Source organism: Curcuma longa, chromosome 3 (assembly GCF_044706935.1).
Source record: "Curcuma longa cultivar G26 ecotype Majalengka, Jawa Barat chromosome 3, ITB_CL_G26_1.1, whole genome shotgun sequence".
In the NCBI taxonomy this organism is placed as follows: domain Eukaryota; kingdom Viridiplantae; phylum Streptophyta; class Magnoliopsida; order Zingiberales; family Zingiberaceae; genus Curcuma; species Curcuma longa.
This window is the reverse complement of record NC_133863.1, coordinates 13,435,037-13,454,432: the sequence shown is the minus strand read 5'-3', so window position 1 is coordinate 13,454,432 and position 19,396 is coordinate 13,435,037. Positions and strand designations below refer to the sequence as shown.

The following is a 19,396-nucleotide window of genomic DNA, read 5'->3' as shown; positions in this document are numbered from 1 at the left end:
ATCAATTTAAAATCAGTAACAGTATTGAATAAAATTATTTCATGATCTTAAACTACCCTCAAAATTCACTACATACTTTCTCCAATTTAGATGTCATGTAGTTTATGATAATGATAATGTTAAAATTTTAAGAATAATTTAAAAACTTGCAAGCATGATTTAGTAGTATTCACAATTTTATTCAAAACCTATATTTAACACAACCTATCTGTAGCCAACACAAGTCTGCTAATATGACTAGTCTTTTATTAAAATGATAAACTTGCTCTAATACAAAATTAATTACAATAAAAGTTGCTTATCTTTCATAACAAATCACCATGGCAATCTCCATAAACAAACTCTAACAAAACAAACAGCATTCATAATATTCATAGCAAACAAGTGTTTAAACAAATCTTAGGAGCTAAAGCTGTGTTTCCATCCACCGTACTCTTCTGCTGTTCCCTCTTCTTCCGTCTAGCCAAATACAACAAAGTTCTCAATACCCTTAATTTAGCACTTCTTTTTTTTTAAAAAAAAATATATATAAAAATAGTATTCTAACATATTTCTCATTTTAAAAATACCTCTAATTTAGCATTGCGGTAGTTATTTTCACTAATTAATTAATTACCTCCTTGTTGTTAGTGAAGGTAACACTAGCTCGGATCTCTCCGCCGTATCTCTGGTCGGCAAGCACCACCCTGTACTTCGTAGTCTGCAGCTCCGCCGCCCCCTCCTCCACCCCTCGAGCAATCACATCTCCCACGTAGATCCTACGCCATCAAATAGTCGAAGAGACAATTATAGATTTCGCCAAAAAATGCCATAAAATCTTCTTTACATACGTGGCCTCGCCGAGGAAGTCGTCGGCGGTGAAGGTGTCGTGGTCCATGATCCTCAACGTGACCTTGTGCTGCTGGCGCTGGCCGTCTGCAGCCGCCGCCGCCGCCGAGCGAACCAGGAACCTGAACGTCTCGTTCCACGTAGGGTTACTTCCCTGGCCTGAACTCAATTATGAGAAGATCAGAAGGTGATCCAAGAGAGCACAAAAGTCAAACTTGAAATCCTGCGACAGGTTGACTTTGACTCACCTCGAGCGATCTTGCTCTTGTGTTCTTGGCCTCTGTACTGGATCACCACGTAAGGATCTATCTTTCCTGCTACCAAATTACAAAGATCCTTAAATTCTGGAGCCAATTATACCGTCGTTGTCTTTCTTTAATTTGAAAGAAAAGAAAAAGAAAAAGAAAAAGAAAGATACCGATTAGGTCAGTATCCTGAAGTCCCTTGGCATCGACCAGCTGCAGCTCCAGAATTCCCTTCCCCATTTCTGACTTTAGTTTATGCTCGATCGATTAGATCTCCTCTGCTTTTCTTTTCGTGTTTGAGGCAGGAATTACAGTTTGGGGGATAAAATGGCATCCTGCATTCCAAGTCAAAGGCTGAACTAGTCAAAGTCTTTCATCTCCTATTATTCTAAGCGTTCAAAGCATCTAGAAAGAAAATGTTTTTTTTTCCTTATTGGGTACCTATTATTTTATTTTTAGCAAATAAACACTTAAAGATTTTTAATTTTTGAAAACACTTCCTTACACAAGTATACTACAGTGACAAACAGCAAGCTAGTCTTATAAACTATACACAAACTTAATGAAAAGAACTTGAAAACTTGCTGAAATATTACCGATGGTAAACTTTTCTCTCGTACTCTTCAGAAAAATCGATAACAAAGTAGCAAACTTGCTAATCTTTCAAAACAAATCACATTCACGATAGTCGTTTAACACGAACACAATATTTTCCAAACAATTACATAAGTTGACAAAACATATAAAACCTATATCTTTAACAATATTTTTTCAGAAATGTAGCCTTGATACCAACCTTATTACGATGATGATGATGATGCTCGCCTATTATATTGCATTTCTCTTCTCTTAGTTGCGATGATGTCACTGGGTGAACTATCCATTCACCTTATCATTTTTAAAAACAAAAGAAAGTCTTCAAGGAGAGACAGCTTTGTCTTCATCCGCCAACCTCTTTGGTCTAGTCTTTTTCCACCTAACCAAATAATACAGCAACTCTTTAAACAATTGATAGAAATCAAAAAAGAATATCCAATTAGCACAAGAAATGGTGTAATAAATTGGGAATCTGCCGTATAGCATGATCAGACGACTTTTACTTTCAATCACTCCATGTTGAGTGACCAAGTCAAGCAAAAACACCATACAAGGGGCTTGTGCTCTAGTCATTTCCACCTACTCATTTATTAACAAACAATGGATCTTACTCAACTTATTAAGTATGCAAACTAATTGTTCAAATCACAATAGATAAAAGTAGTCTGCCAGAAGCTTAGACTACAACGTGGATAATTAACTGAAGGAGTTCAAGAACGTGTCAAGGTCAATGGACCTTGATTGGCATCAGTCTAGCTAGTTGCGGTTCAGCTAGACTAGAAATAAGGCATATCCTCAGTGTGATGTTCCAAGATGGTTTAGGGTAGGTTAGCATGTTATAAACATGTCATGTCTCATGGACCAACAACACATAAACTTAAAGTTAACTACTTTAATATATGAGTTAAAATTTATAACTCATACACACCACCTATAAAAGAGCTGAACTAACCAATCTATTTCTGACTCTTTACTCATTTAATTAAATAATCACAAATGTATTGTCTAATATATATGACTCATTTAACAAACTCAGATAAATTTTAAATGGCGATAACAAACTATTAATAATTAAACATGAATTCAAAATGCAAGAGTATATATAAGTCTATGTTATATTATATATTTATAACATATATTAGATCATATATTTATAGCATATATATTAATATTAATATAAATAATTAAACATCTACACTTTTATAAATGAGCTGACCTGTTTACAACTATATTCAATCCATTTTTATGGATCATAAACAAGCCAATCCATTTATGAATAGAACTTGTTAAGATCAAACTACAACCCACAACATTGCAAGTCATATAACTGGTTGTGTTAACATTAGCCAACCCAATTTTGAGGCTCGGTTGGATAGGTAGATGATTGGACATCTAGACAAAGATGGACTACTTTCATTGAGAATAAAGGAGCGAACATATCAATGTTTTGATGAATTTATATAGATATATAGAGAGAGAAAGGTTTAGTTAAATGCCTATGAAAGTATAAGGTATATGTGTGATATCATTTTCAAATTGACAATTTGACTAATCAATTTATTATTTTTTGATGTATTGGTTAATCAATACAGAATAGAGATTGCAACAACATCCCTTATTTTATAACTACTTAAAAGAGTACTATTGAATTCAGTCAGCATTCTAATGAACAAATGAATAGTCTAACTCAGAATGAAAAGTTCTTTATCAGAATGAACAGTTTTTTATCAGAATGAACGTTTGGACGCCCATCATGATACAATACTAATTGTCAAACTCAACCATTCTCCACAAGCATCTTAGAACTTCAAAAGAACAATGAATAGTCTAAATCTTAGCATTTAAGAGATAATATGGATGAAGAATTCAAGCATGACAAAGAAAGCATAATAGCGCAATCATCAAAAGTACAATATCAAATTACCATATCAATTTTCAAATACAGCTTCTGAATCCTTGGCACAATAAGCAACAACACAAACATATAATTGGAAGTTCAGTTGAGAAACATTACAAAAACAAACCATAATGCAATACTATTTCTATAGCATAAGAAAATACCACTGACCATATGAATTGTCCACTGCATGTTCACGATTGGTACGCCTATCCATGCTTCACTTCCTCCCTTTTCTACCACGCACATTTTCAGAACCATCATTCTCTGCGCCACACTCAGAGGTAGTTGTTGTCCTCTTCTTTCCATGTCGATCATAGTGCTTATGAGACTTCTTCCGGGAATTGGTTCTGCCACTATCATCAGAATCACTCTCAGAGTCATTCCTCTGATAATGCCTCCGTTTGTGATGGTGTCGCCTATCAGATTCATCTTCAGAATCATCATCGTAGTCATCAGATTCATCCCTCTTCTTGTGGCTCTTCCTCCTCTTCTCATCCCTTCTACTCCTACTGTGCCTGTGCCCATGTTTGTCTTCATCCACATCGTCATCAAAGCCCCTGTGCCTCCTCTTCTTTCTCTTATCATCCTCTTTGCCACTGTCGGATTCATCACTCTCCTTGGACCTCTTCCTCCCACTCCTCTTCTTGGACCTCCCTCGGTGATGATGGCTGACCTTATCCTCTTTGGAATCCTCCACCCTCTTGTCGTCGGTGCTCTTCTTTGACTTCTTACCGAATCGTGCGGCAATGATCTTCTCGATCTCAGGATCCACATCAGAGTCTGAGCTGTCGCTCTCTTCTTCTTCTTCTTCCTCCTCCTCCTCGCTGCTTTCATCCTTGAGTCCGTTCGACTTCCTGATCCGCTCGAAGGCCGCGGTGGCAGCGGCCTGGAGGGCGTCATCGTCCTTCTCCTTCTCGGCGGCGGCGGAGGGATCCTTGGCACTTAGAAAGTTGCGACACTGGAAGGCGAGATGGCCGACGCGGCCGCACTTCTTGCAGGCGCCGCGGGCATCGTTGGAGACGGAGCCGGTGGCACGGGCGAGGGCGAGGAGACCTTGGAAACTAGAGTAGGCGTTCTCAGCTGCGGAGGCGGCGCTATCCTCTCCGGGGCGGGCGGATCCCTTGTCCGAGCCCGTGTTTGTGGGGGCGTAGGGGTCGTAGCCGATGGCGCTCTGCCAGATTCCGTGGGTCTGCAGCGCGGCGCTGCTGTGCACCCTATTGTTCGCCGGCATGCGAACGCGGCCCGCGGTGGCCGGCATCTTGGCCGATCGAAGCTAGGGTTCCCTCCGAGGTAGGAGAGGGAGAGACAGAGAAAGAGACGTTAAGAGCGACCGACGCATCCTTTCCAGGGCGCTAAAATAGGAAAACAACGCGGGTCTGTTAATTCCCGAACATAAATTCGAACCGAACCCGAAAGGGCAACCGCCGACCGGAAAAGCAAACCACGCGGTTTCGATTATAGGTTCTCCACAAATAACAAACTACAAGGCCATTATAATTAAATTAAAAGAATTAAATTTATCAGAGTGAAATATATGTCGGCTAAAAATCAAAGGTTATTAATTATCTGAATTGTTGAAAGGACATTTTTTATAAAAAAATAAAAGGATATCTTATTACATTTTTTATTAAATTATTAAAATCATTATAATAAAAGTTAAAATCACTTAAATAACTATTAAAATAATTATAGTAGCTAATTAGTTGACTATATAAAATTTCAATAATTTTAATTAAATTAAAAAAATTAATATACAAATAATATATATAAGCCCTTTTATTTATTTTCTAATAAAAAAAACCCTTTAAGCAATTCAATTAATTTGAAGTGTCCTTGTAATTTTTACCCTTTTTTCAATATTATAATAATAATAAATGTGAATAATACTTGAAAAGAAAATTAATCTATATAGCAATCTAAATTGAACATGTGAAAAGATCCTTGTTAAAAATATCAATAATTTATTCCTGTAAGTCATAGCCCACTCATAGCTATATTTATAATTTAGAGAAGTATGAGAAACTCCACAGAAGCTGGTGATATTTTCCAGTGACATGAAAGTGATAAAGCATACATTTTCCACACAGATTTTACAAAGATAATAGAACAAGAATTGCAGGTTTGCAATACCAAATGAAAGAGAGAAAAAAAAATGTCAGATAAGTAAAGCAGTCGAAGAGACAATGTACCAGAACGGAGAAAAGGATTGAAATTACAAGCACCCACCATGAGTCCATTGTATTGATAACCTTTGTTGCCTATTGACATGCAAATTAGTTATCAACTACATTTGAGTCCATCTCCGCCTCTCCGCGAATCGATCACTCAAGATCCACAGCATGCTGATCTGGTCGCCCCAGTGCCTTCGGCAGCTCCCTGGTCTGGTTTGTTGATCTTAATTGTCCGATCCTGCGTCAGATTGACAAATGCTTAAGATTGGTGCTCAAAAGTTTAGCTATGGGAAAGTTTCTTTGTACCTCAGGTTTGCTGTCTGTTTCGGAGAGTCTTTGCTTAATGTCTCTAGCTATAGAAAAGAAGACCTGCTCCACATTCAGATTTGTCTTGGCACTCTGTGCAGCATAAACACCAGCGGTTAGAGAGTGGAAGCCATCAAAAGAAAAATATGCACAGTATGAGAGCTTACAGTTTCGAAAAATTTGATTCCATATTCATCAGCAAGTGCTTGTCCCTTTGCAGTTGGCACAGCCTGTGAAACCACAAATGTAAAGCCTTGGGGGAAGCCGAACTATTGTAGTTGAAGATAGAAGATTAAATTGGTACCGATCCAAGGGAACATACCCGTTTGCTTTCATCCATATCAGCCTTGTTACCAACTAGAATTTTGTTCACATTGTCAGACGCGTGTTGTTCAATGTTCCGGATCCAATTCCTTATGTCTGTCGAAATAAGCAGGCATTATGTCAGGAAGAGGAAGAATATAATCTAAACAATTAATTATGTGGAATAAAGAGTAAAGGTGCCTACTGTTAAAAGATGACTCATCAGTGACATCATAAACAAGCAAAATGCCCATGGCACCTCGGTAGTAAGCTAGCAAAATGGAGAGAATGCAGTGTCAATTCAGAAAAGCCACTGAAAAAAATCAAATGCGAGTGCAAAGGATGCATCCTAAAGTAATTTCTTTAAGACGAAAAGAAAACAATTAAAGCCTACCAGTTGTTATAGTTCGGAAACGCTCTTGACCAGCCGTATCCCAAATTTGGAGTTTAATTCGCTTCCCATCCAATTCTATAGTTCTTATTTTAAAGTCAATACTGTGCAAGAGATAGACAATCAAAAACAGGAAAAAGAACACAAGAATAAAGTAATCAAGTTGTGAAAGAAAAGCTTTAAACATAATATACCCTATTGTAGTAATGAAACTTGTTGTGAACGAACCATCAGAGAAACGCAGAAGGAGACAACTTTTCCCAACACCTACAGTAAAACAAACATCTATCAAAATAATGGAAACATAACAACCAGGTGATTTGTAAATATGAAGAATGTCTTTTATTTGTAGATTAGGAAGGTCCATCATTTTGGTATATATGACTTTATGCACTGTCACTCCTACATCACAACAATGATTGGATAGAAGTAGACAGACAACAAAACTCTATATCGCAGAAACACACCATGTGCATGCATACACTCATTTCCATAACCTCACAAGTGGGGATGATTAATTGAATAGGCATACACAGACAAAAACATTCTATACAGCAGTAACATGTTATGTATAATCATTGATATAAAATTACAATTTAATAAAACAATTTTGAAAAATATTACACAGGGCTAAAATTTTTGCAAATCAATCACTAATGCTAAGAAAAATGATCTATAAAACCAGGAAAGATATGACAAAAACTGACAAAATGGAATTTCGCTCAACAGGGGATTTCACCAACAAATAATTGATTCTTGCCCAAATAATGGTTTTGCAGTAAACAATATGCTACGAACTACGAAGCAAGCGTTTTAGCTAGTTAATGCCAGGAGAAAATAAAATAGGAAAGGTATGCAAAATACTCTTAGTGGTTACTAGGGATTTTTATGCAAGTCTAGTCAAAGAAAAACTAAGATTTTTAAATTTGGGTACTTTTTCTCAAGAAAATAACTAACTTCCATATCCTCCCTCTTTTCTTTTCTCTCCAAGTAAATAAACCAATGAGGAACCACATTCAAAATTCTTTATATTTGCAAAGGAAAATATGTAAAGCAGCCTTATTCATAATTACTCATCCCAATTTGCATATATACCAAAACTTAAAACCTTAAACTATTGGAAAATCCTGTGATTTAAGGTTTCATTCTTGAATAATAAGCGACACAAAAGATTAACAATTGAATTCAATGTAAACCATAATGATTATTTAAACAGTCAACCATAAGGTAGGTCTGGCATTGTCTATATGATAATTGACTCCCAGCTAGAGCACAAAATCCTAGTTTTCACAGTTAGAAACTGGATGAGAAATCGGTAACTCCATATTTACAAAACAATTAACGCACTAGCAACATAAGTTCTTTAGAATCTTTTACAATGTATGCTACAATAAAAATAAAATCAACTCCTATGAATAAATAGGCAAAAGCGATTAGTTCTTTCTTTATGAAATATAAGAAGATAAGTTAATCCATTATAACTGAAAAGCATCAAAAATTTGACTTTGGATCGCGTGACACAATAACCATGGGAAGATATCAGAATTTTGCGATCCAATAAAAGTACTTTCAATATTGTATTTGACAAGGCACAGCATTTTGAAATCCAATAAAAGTAGTCCCAATATATCATCAAAATCCATGCTTCACGCAGATCTATCCAATCCAGACCCAAACATCAATGATGCCCATATCGTCCAAATCTAAATTAAGGGGAAAAGGACAAGAAAGACCGGACCTTTCAGATGAAAAGAGGATCAAAGAAGCACATGAAAACGTCATCAAATCCGTGGTAGAAAAAAAGGCGAAGAGGCCTTACCGCTGTCTCCGATTAGCAGAAGCTTGATCAGGTAGTCGTAATCGGCGCGTGCCCTAGCAGGTGGAGCGGCCATCGCGATAACCAACGGCGGAGGAGTCAAGAATCTCCTCTCTTAAGTCGCCTCCGCAGCAGATCTCTCCCCTCCCTCCCAAGGAAGCAGATCAAAAACCATAAGACCATAAATCGAGGAAACCAAATGAGGCAAAAAGGATGGCCAGCAAAAGCTTACGAGACTCCTCGATCCACCAATAGGAGGAAGAAGGGCTTGATCTCAAGAGCTGGAGATACGGAGAGGAGGAGGCGAGCAGCGGTGTCGCTCTTCTGGCCGTGGGATCCGCCGTCGGAATAGGCGAAGTGGAGGAGAAGGAAATGAACAGCGAGAAAGATCACACCGAAATTTTACTTATAATTTTCATTTATGCTATAATATAAAATATTAGGTGCAAAAAAAAACCCTATATTTATTTATTAAAATTTTTAAGAAAAAATAAATTAAAGAATACTCTTTTTTATTTATATCATTAAAATACATATATTTCTGTTCTAAAATTATTAAAAAGAATGCTTCCTGTATCCTCTCAAATATAAAAATGCCCAGAGTTAAGTAATGTTAAGGGCAATTAGAAATTATAATAGAATTGTTTATTAAAAGAATATCAACAAGTTAAATAGAAAATGAGAAGAAAAAAATGTTTAGAATATTTTTGTTGATGACGATTTAGCCATGTCATCCTAACGATAAGTTTGTTAATTAAGATAATAAACTTTGACAATTTGGCTGAAAGAAACACTTTTCCTACTTTGTGTGTAAAAACTATTAAATAAGTTTTGATAAAGATATTAAAATAATTTAGATTTGCCAGGGAAAGCAAAGACTCATGGCAAAGCTGATATCACTCACCTCAAATGTCCATTTTACAAGGATTTGAAGAGAAATAAATCACCAACTCGAAGAATTTTGCTCTGAAGAGCAGTGAAAGCAATTAATCTTGAAAGTGATCGATTCGACTCCATCGAACAGGTCAACATGACTCGGGTGGCTGACCGGTTCAACCCCTGTTTAAATGATTCTAAACACTGGTCTACAAGGGAAAAGATATACTTGTGAAGCTATCAAAAGCGTATTAATATAATGAAAAACTACTCCCTTGACTGGCAGACCAATTGCTTCAGTGATTCATGTTCAAGTGTTCTCAAACCACACATCCGGAATTTCGAAAGCTACAAGTGCAGATCATTCAATAGAAAGTTGAGTTGACTTGCTTGATATAGCATTTGCAAGGAAATTAGGAAGCTACCTTACCACCTTTAAGTGACAATTACTCACTAAGATAAACAAGATCGTTAATATAAAACGACAGCGATAAATATCGATGCGATACTCGAAACGAACCTGTGTTTTTATCATTACATGATGAAAGTAGAGAATGATAGCAAAAATAGTTCCTCCAAAACAATGGAAACAGTCCCAACACTTAGCATCTTGACTCTTAACTAGAACGACCTCGAAACGTTACCTGCGAGACCATTTTATCTCGAGAAATATGGCTGCACTCCAATCAGATCTAGCCAAAGTGTTTAGATTTGCAGACGCCATTATGTAGCTCCAAAAGAAACATAAAGCTCGCAGAAAACTCCTCTTGGTTGGCCGCCTGTGCAAATCTCACATCATTTCTTGCCTAACTCTAACCCTAAAACATAACCCTAATCACTAAACCTAACCATAAACACAAAGTCTAACCCTAACCCTAACCTAACCTAGCTAACCTAACCTATCTAACCCTAATCCAGCATTGTACTCCACCACTGGCCGGCCAGCACACACCATTGGCCGGCCAACACCCCACCGGCGGCCGGCCGGTCGGCCAACACCCCACCAGCTGCCGGCCGACCGCCCATCACACCACCCCAGCACCCCAGGGCGGCCAGCTCCAGCAACCAGCGCGCGCGAACCCCAGCACCCCGCCGCCATACCATCGCCCGGCCAACGAGCCCACGCCGGCCGGCCACCTTCACGCCGACACTTTCCAGCCCCCCAATAGAAGAAACAACAATAAACTATAAGGAAAAAATAGATCTTACCCTCAAGAAGCCTCGCCTAAGCTTGTCGTCGTCGTTCCCGTCGCTGTTGCTGTCGCCGGAGCCGGAGGAATCGGAGAGGGAAATGCCGGAGGATTCGCGCGGAGAGAAATCAGAAGAGAGAAGGGAAAACGCGAAGGAGAAGAAAAGGGGATCAGGCGTGGGGGTGATAAGTTAGGGTATTTGGCGACGAAAATTTTTTCGTCGCCAATTAGCGACGAATTTATAGGTTTGTCGCCAATTGGCGATGAATTTGGCGACGAAACAGTTTTCGTCGCCAAATACCCTAACTTAAATCCGGCGGCCCCAATCCCGCGACCCGAACCATTTCAGCCAAATTGACGACGAATCGCCAAATTCATCGCCAATTGGCGACGAATCTATTAATTCGTCGCCAATTGGCGATGAATTTGGCGACGAAATAATTTTCGTCGCCAAATACCCTAACTTAATCCCACGGCCCCACTCCTGTGACCCGAACCATTTCAGCCAATTTGGCGACGAATCACGTTTTCGTCGCCAAATTCGGCGACGAATTAAATTTTCGTCGCCAAATTGGCGACGAATTAAATTTTCGTCGTCAAATTAGCGACGAATTCTATTTTCGTCGCCAATTTGGCGACGAAATTGTTTTTCGTCGCTATTTAGCGACGACTATGGCGACAAATAATTCTTCATCCCAAATTGGCAACAAAAATTTTTTTATCGCAATTTTTGTTGTAATTTTTCGACGAATAGCTATTTTGTCGCAAAATTCGTCTCTAATTTGCGATGAAATATTTTTGTCACAAAAGTTTGTCGCTATTTGCCTATATTTTTGTAGTGACATGTCTTACCCTCATATCATTACTGCATGGATTGCATCATTAGGTATTGATGTGATTAGGGACAGAGCTAACATTAAACCTCTTACTGACTACGATCGGATTGGACTACGCAACTTCTCCTTAGCTGGGATGAGGGAGGGCCTTCACACCATAGAGTGGGACGACAATCATGATGATCATGTCGACAAACTTGGTGGTGAGGAGGTTAAGGGAGCACCGCCTGTACCAGCACCAGATACCCCTGACAATGATGAGTCCTCGACGGATTGGGAAGATTATTTAGAGGCAACCAATGAATCCCTTGACACTCGGGTCGAAGAACTGCGCCTTGAACTTAGCGGTCATCTTGACTCCATTGATGGGTCTGTTGCCTTTCTGACCGATGTTTCAGTCATGGATGTCGAGTTATCCTCCTCCGCCGCCTTCTATCCTCCGTGGGGTGACTGACAGTAGTGCTCCTCCAGATATGGACCTTGATTAGGCTTTCATTTTTCATTCTAAGATATTTGTATCGATATGTACACATTTGCACTTTGTGTTTTGACTTAGCACCTTTTGAGTGCTCCTAAGTTTGTGCCAACTTTTGAAGTGAATGTGATATTTCTAATTTATGATCTATATCTTAGCTCTTTTCTTTGATGTTTATTTATGTTGGTTTGTGTGCTTGTGTATCGCATCTATCTTTACATATAGTCTATGGATGAGAGTTTCATCTTTGTTGTCTTGGTTGCCATGTGTGTTTGGGCATTTCTTCCTCTTATCCATAATGTGGGTCATGATTTAGGGGCATTTCTTCCCATTATCATACTATTCTGATGTTTTGATATTTATCAAAGGGGGAGATAAATGCTCTCTAAACTTTAGTATTGTCAAACATCAAAAAGGGAGAGATTATTGATGCAATCCTACCTATAAGCTATAATTTTGATAGTTAACATTAGTAAAGCTTAGAGCAAAGTATGAGAAATTTCACTTATACATCAAGTGTACAGGAAAATCCTTACAGATAAGAAGATCATATGTAAGGTAAAGGAAAGTCTAAGAAAGTCGAGAAGCAAACTCTTAGCAAGAGAAAGTCCTTACAGATCAAAAGGTCGGATGTGAGGCAAATGAAGTCCAAAAAGATTGATGATCAGATTCTTAACACAAAGAAAAGAAATCAAGTGCATCATAGATTAGATATGCAAGAGGTAATTTAAACAAATTTAGTATAAAATTTCATTAGTTGATTGATAATAATATCCAGTCGACTAATGTTGGTATCAGTCGACTAAAAGGTAATAAGTAATCGACTGATACTGAGTTTCAGCTTGAATTCTATATACCAATCGACTGATACCCATGTCAATGAGATTGATTTGAGGATCGATTCGATTGATAAGAAACTTCAATTGACTAATTTTATTTCAAAAGTAAATAAAAGAGAATTGATTCGACTGATTCACCACATCAGTCGACAGATTCTATTTGGGAAGCAAATAGAATAGAATCGATTCGATTGATTCATTAATCGATTGATTCTATTTCAGAATAAAATAGAATAGAATTGATTTGACTGATTCAATATATCAATTGACTGATTCTGTTTCGGAAGCAAATAAAATAGAATCGATTCGACTGATTCTCCAACATCAATCAATTGATTCTGTTTCGGAAGTAAACAAAAGAGAATCAATTCGACTGATTCATTACATCAGTCGCCTAATGCTGTTTCCAAAAGGACACAGAAGAGAATCGATTCAACTGATTCTCCACATCAATCGATTGATTATATTTTAAAAGTAAACAAAAGAGAATCGATTCGACTGATTCATCATATCAGTCGATTGATGTCGTTTCGAAAGCAAACAGAAGAGAATCGATTCAAGTCAACTGATTTTAAAATTCACAAAATCATATACTATTTCAGAAGGTTCAAAAGTCGTTATTCGATCGTTGACCAAATCAATCGACTGATCTTAAGAAAAGTTGGATAGGTTTAAATGATGAAAGTTAGCCATTGATGGATATTGTTCATGTATTTTTGCTCCAAGAATTCTTGCTCAAGTGCTGAAGAATCCATCTGATCTTCAACTACACAACTTGAAGAAATCTTTAGAAGAAGAAGAAGCAAATCTCTCAATATCATTATAAAACTTCTCTTCTTCTTCTTTGTATTTTCTTACTTATTTTGCAAGCTATTGTAATCCTACTGTAAGAAGGTTTCTTCGTCTTCAGGATTTGTCTGAGAAAGAGAAGGTTTAGGGGAAGTGGTGAGTTGAGAGTGGATTCTTTGATTAGTCTTTTCAAGGAGACATATACCAAGTAAAATCATCTAAGTTAGCATTATGTATGTGGTGTGACTGATTTGCAAATAATTTTCGTTGCCTTAGATCAAGAATAAGCGATTTGAGCTATTCAACTCCCCCTTCTAGCTCACAAAATCCTAACATTTCTTGCACACTTGATACACAAGTGAGGTTTCTCATACTTTACTATAAGCTTTATTGATATCAATTATCAAAATTATAGCTCATGGGCATGATTACATCAACAAAATAGATATGTAAAGCTATAGCAAGTTTAGATAGAGTGTTATTTTAACGAAATAAAAAATAGACTATTAAATAAGTTTAATTACTATGATGACTTATTCTTTCCACTATTCTTCGCACTATTGATATTAGTTGAAGACGAGAAACAAAATAAACAAAAGATAAATCAAATAGAACAATAGGAATTAGTGTTGGTTTGCTTGAATTGAAAGAAAAAGAGAACGGAAGTCTTGTCCTCTTTTCTTACGGTTTCAACTAGCTCCGATAATAAGAAAAGGCAAAACAAGAGTTACTCTTGTTGTAGAGGAAGAAGGGAAGGACTAGGATTGTTATTGGTCAGTTGTAAAATAATAAAAAGAAGGAAGGAAGAAAGATGGTTGCTCTAGGAAAAATAAAAGAGAGTTATTATTGACGAAAGAGAAGACAAAAATAATTAAGTTACAATTTGAAAGAGAAAAATAAAGAAAAGGAAGAAAATAAGAAGAAGAAGTCGGTGCGTGGAGGCTTGTATGTGAGACGGTGAAAGCGAGGTTGTGTGCATGAAAGAGAATAAAAAAATTAATTCATATTTTTTTAAATTTCATATCTAATTTTAAATCAATTGAATCGATTTAATCTAATTAAATTATCATAATTTGATTAAATCAAATCCAAATCAATTCCGATCAATTCCGATTTAGGCTAAGATATTTTTATCTTCATGCCTACGTGATGAATTTTATTCGATGACAATCCAATTTTAATTTAGCATCTTCACTTTGTGTTTAATTTAGCATCTTCACTTTGTGTTTAATTTTTCAGGAGCACGAGTTACAGCGTCTTCCTACTTGTTGAGAGATTTTTACGAAGACACACAAGTCCAAGGATGACACATTTATCGATCCTCGCTCGCAGGCATTAGACATAAGAAAATAATTTGTAAATTTATTTCACATTACCATCATGTAATTATTTTTTTCTAAACTTAAATTTTATAATAATTTAATTTTAAACAGGCTGAATATTCTGCTAGAGTTGCACAGGCGTCTGCGCCTGCAGTTGAGGGGAGAGAGGCAGGAGCTCTCAACCGACCAGTTGAATGAGATCTACTATGATGTGGTCGGTGGAAGGAAGAAGAGCTCCACCCTCTACGGTCTAGGGTCTCAGGCGAGAGTCGTATATGATCGTGTGATGGCCCCTAGAGCCAGGGGCATCCCAGCGGATCATCTTCTGCGATAGAAGCCCTACAAAAAGAAAATCAAGAATTAAAGGATCGACTCTCCGCATTAGAGGCGCAGCAGCACGCCACAGATGAGACGCAGCAACATAGGTACGATCAGCTTGCGTGGCAGATGACGGCCTTTATGGAGGCCTTCGGCCAGACTCCACCCATGCTTACTTATCATGCGATGCGAGGTGTGGACCCTGATACGAAGACTCAGGACCCTAATGCTCTTGATCAGTAGCTGCCTGCAAGGTATGTTAACATTTCTATTACTTTTATTTTTTTTAAAGTTATTGCTTGTAAGCATGCATTTTTTAAATAGGTTGTTATAATTAAGCTATTACTAACCTATCTTATTGTCTTTTTGTAGGATCTTCTATTTTGGCTGAGCTCGTTTAGATGTAATTTTGATATATTATTGTATTTTGACATTTGATACAGTATCAGTATATCTAGAGATTTGTATTTATGTTATTGTATTCAGATTGTATTAGTGTTGTATTCAAATACTGTATTATTATTGTGTTTTACTATTTTTGGCTTATCAGTGTATTACTGTTATATTATATTGGTTTGATTGATATGTAAACAGGAAATTCAGAAGAAAAAGAATAACATGCCTAAAAAAAATAAATTATTAGCGACGGAATTATAAATTCCATCGCTAATAAATGATTAATTTTTTATTTTTTTTTAAATTTAGCGACAGAATTTTATAATTCCGTCGCTAAATAGCGATGGAATTATAAATTCCGTCGCTAATAAATCAATAATTTTTTTATTTTATTTAAAATTATAGCGACGAAATTTTATTATTCCGTCGCTAAATAGTGAAGGAATTAAAAGTTCCGTCGTTAAATTTTGCGACGGTGAAAAAAAAATCCGTCTCTAATTATTAGCGACGGAAGTTTTCGGCCGTCGCAAAATTTAACGACGGAACTTTTAATTTCATCGCTAATTAACGACGGAATTATGTCTCCGTCGCTAAAATGACGTCAGCGATCGAAATTTACACGATGCGCCTTTTCTGTCGCTAATCGATCGTTAATCTATCGCTAATCGATCGTTAATCGCGATTAACGACCGATTTTAGCGACGGAAATGGTCCGTCGCTAATCCCATTAATTTTTGTAGTATGTGATCTTAGTGAGTGTCTTATGAGCGCACTGACTAACAAGGTAGGTGAATTGTTGACGTTTAACAGAAATGCTCAAATATATTAATGGTTGCTGTGTTTACAAGACTGCTCACCAAGATAAATATTTATATATAAAAAAAAGGCTATTATTGTATTTTGACTTGTGAGTGTTGAGAAAATCATTAAAGAGCAGTGAGGAATCCATATGAGAGAAGAAATTGGGTTGTTGATTTTGAAGGCAAAGTCGATCGTATGTACAAGACTCCTTTGACTACTTACATTGTCTTAGTCCGATAGCATCAGTGCAGATTACAACGAATAAAGAAAAAGGATGCCCAATCAAATCCAAGAAATTAAAACTTAAGTGACAAATATAATATCCTTGTTAATTCACCTCCTCTAGTATTGATGAGGAAGCTAGCTATGACAAATATCTATTAAATTTTGGTAGTGTAAATTACCAAACTCATGACTCGTGGAAGAAGATGAAGCAAAACCTCAAGTGGCGATCGATCGATGAAGGAGACGAGATTATATATTAATTGTACTGTTTCAGAACGAGCACGTGAATTGTAAATCTTGTTTCTTTCTTATGCTGGACATGGCTAATTATTGTGTACGTACGTGAAGTTGTTGGAGATCCATTGCAAGGAAACATGGGTTGCTGGGAATCTTAATTTCAGACAGATGAAGTGCAGGTTAGTGAGTTGCAGCATTTTGTATTGATCAGTTTGAAATGCAGACAAACTTTTTCTGACCTCGGATCCAATTTCATATTACAAAAGAACCAAAACATCCATTGAGTTCAATATATATTTCTTTTGTTTTATGCTGTTTAATGCCTGTAAAGCTTTGCAAGGTGATATAGAATTAGCTTAGCAAAATTTAAACAAACATTTACAGTCGTAACGCACTTGTTTACATGGTTTGATAGTCTCTAAGGCTCTTATTTGATGGCGTATAATCCGTTGATGTATCACTCATAGAATGTCACTTTTTTATTAAAGGTAAAAAAACCACTTACACTATGCAAGATTATAAGAATTATAAGAGAAAGACTTAGGAGAGTACAAAAGGTACCAGAGGCTTTAAAGAATTTAACAAACTCTATCTTGTTAATTTAAAAACTGGCATTGAACTCCCTTTTTATAGCCTTTCAACTCCTTTTATTCACCCTTTGTTATTTAGTTAATTTGTCAGCAATAGTCGATCGCTAACTATCATTAGTCGCTTGCTTTATTTGATCGCCTCTATCTGAGTTTGTTAATAACTATTTGAGTCGGCTACCTTCATAATAATTCATAGGTTATTGACCATTGTAGAACCAATAAAGTAACTACGTATTGACTAAATAAACATACACATTTTATTCTTGACTCCTTAACTTGAATTGACTCCCAAGTCGACTTAGCTCTTCATTCAATTGGATTTAGTTGATCAGAATCCAACTTCGATTATCTTAATGATTGAGTCTCGTGCTTAGGTTGATTTCTACTCTTGTCTCATGCATATAAATCACTCAACTATCATCGCTCAGTATAACTTATTTTTTGAGGCATGATTTCACCCCCAAGGATGTCTCCCATTAAGCTTTTTGTCCCATGGATATACTTGAGCCCTCGACTAGATGTTTTGCTTATGTAGTTTGCCTCCTCTAGATGTTATCCATGTTTGCTTTTCATCCTACAATTCCTCAGCCATCTTGTTCAACCTTTTTCGATCTCCATAGACCTCTAATCACTGAGATGCCACTTTGATTGCACTAAGTCGTGCTTCAAAGTTACTATAACACCATCTTATATTGCAATATAATCCCTTGGTCACTTCATATAATATTCACCAATCTCTCGAATCTCCATGCCACTAAGTGTATCACCTTGGCTACAAAAAAAATCAACATCAATATTCACTCGACCTCCTCGAATCACAAGCTCTCTAAACTCCATGTGTGTCTTGCAATTCTTTGAACATTCAAGCACGTATATCAAAAATAACCGACAATACCTAACAAAATAATTTTTACATAAATGATTTGTTTGATTTATTACACACATGACTTGCTTGATTGAATTGTCTAGCCCATCTAACCTAATCGACTCATCAAGCTTGACCACCCCAACTTCTTGATTAACTTGATCAACCTAATTGTCTTAACCTTAATTTGCTTGCCACCAATGGTCTACCCAACTCGATTAACTCACTCAAATTGCCAAAATTACTTAATCTTATTTACCCACTTGGTTCACCTTGGCCAATAACTAATTTGACTTATCTAGTTTGATTGGTCAACCTATCTGGCTAGCTAGTTTGATTGACCAACCTTGCTCACTTGATGCAATTGGATAGCCTAGCGTGCTGGTTCAATTAGTTTAACCTACCTATCTAAGATAATTGGCATTTATTTTGATTGATCAGCCTGATTAGCCAAATAGTTTTGCTTACCTTGAACAATTAAATTAACTCATTCTTCAATCACTCCAACTAGCCCTTTGGTTTGACTAGTTCAATTGGCTCAACTAATATATTCAACCCGACAAACTAGAGCGACAGGTTTAGCTTGCCCTCCCTTACTAGTCTACCATGCTTGCCTAATTTGTTCAGCTTGCTTAGTATAAGTGGCTTGCCTAGCTCATCCAAGCCATCTTGTCCATTCAGTTCATCTTCCTTCTTTGGCTTTATCAATCAATTTGGCTCGACTAGCCCATTCGGTCTATTTGTTCTACCCAACTTCATCTAACCCATTTGGTATTGTTGATCATTTTGGCTCCTTGCCCTATCAAACTTGCTTGGCCAAGTATGATCCAACCGACTAACTTGACTTCAAAAATTATAAAACATATTCCATAATTTTTAAAGTAGAATTAAATGTTATAATGTTTTATTTGATTGTTTATAAAAAATAATATTTTTGTTATTTTTTACTATATTATACAATAAAATATGTTTCATTCAAATATTCTCAAATTAAAATACATTATAATTTGAATTAAATTTAAATTTAAATTTAAATCATTTTGAATCATAGAGTTCAAACCGAATTCTAATATAATAATA

At 36.6% G+C, this 19,396-nt stretch overlaps 3 protein-coding genes across 4 annotated transcripts; all 3 read right to left on the bottom strand.

Moving 5' to 3' along the window:
- Positions 1–224: 224 nt before the first annotated feature.
- Positions 225–1,414, bottom strand: LOC141824971 (elicitor-responsive protein 1-like). 2 transcript variants are annotated; one of them, XM_074712321.1, is made up of 5 exons: positions 1,247–1,414; positions 1,077–1,145; positions 831–987; positions 617–758; positions 225–459 (listed from the first exon to the last, which is right to left on the bottom strand). In XM_074712321.1, exons 1-5 carry the CDS (start codon positions 1,311–1,313, stop codon positions 400–402), a joined length of 495 nt encoding a protein of 164 aa, XP_074568422.1. In that variant the 5' UTR covers positions 1,314–1,414; the 3' UTR covers positions 225–399. The 2 variants fall into 2 exon arrangements, with proteins under 2 accessions (XP_074568422.1, XP_074568423.1); XM_074712322.1 differs by having other exon boundaries at positions 1,077–1,142.
- A 401-nt stretch (positions 1,415–1,815) lies between these two features.
- Positions 1,816–4,828, bottom strand: LOC141824995 (uncharacterized). The gene is made up of 2 exons (XM_074712353.1): positions 3,739–4,828; positions 1,816–2,049 (listed from the first exon to the last, which is right to left on the bottom strand). Exon 1 carries the CDS (start codon positions 4,826–4,828, stop codon positions 3,788–3,790), a length of 1,041 nt encoding a protein of 346 aa, XP_074568454.1. The 3' UTR covers positions 1,816–2,049; positions 3,739–3,787.
- Positions 4,829–5,589: 761 nt separating this feature from the next.
- Positions 5,590–8,939, bottom strand: LOC141823399 (ras-related protein RABE1c-like). The gene is made up of 9 exons (XM_074710678.1): positions 8,790–8,939; positions 8,561–8,705; positions 6,936–7,008; positions 6,745–6,845; positions 6,556–6,621; positions 6,370–6,467; positions 6,215–6,277; positions 6,048–6,140; positions 5,590–5,979 (listed from the first exon to the last, which is right to left on the bottom strand). Exons 2-9 carry the CDS (start codon positions 8,631–8,633, stop codon positions 5,896–5,898), a joined length of 651 nt encoding a protein of 216 aa, XP_074566779.1. The 5' UTR covers positions 8,634–8,705; positions 8,790–8,939; the 3' UTR covers positions 5,590–5,895.
- Between the last annotated feature and the right edge of the window lie 10,457 nt (positions 8,940–19,396).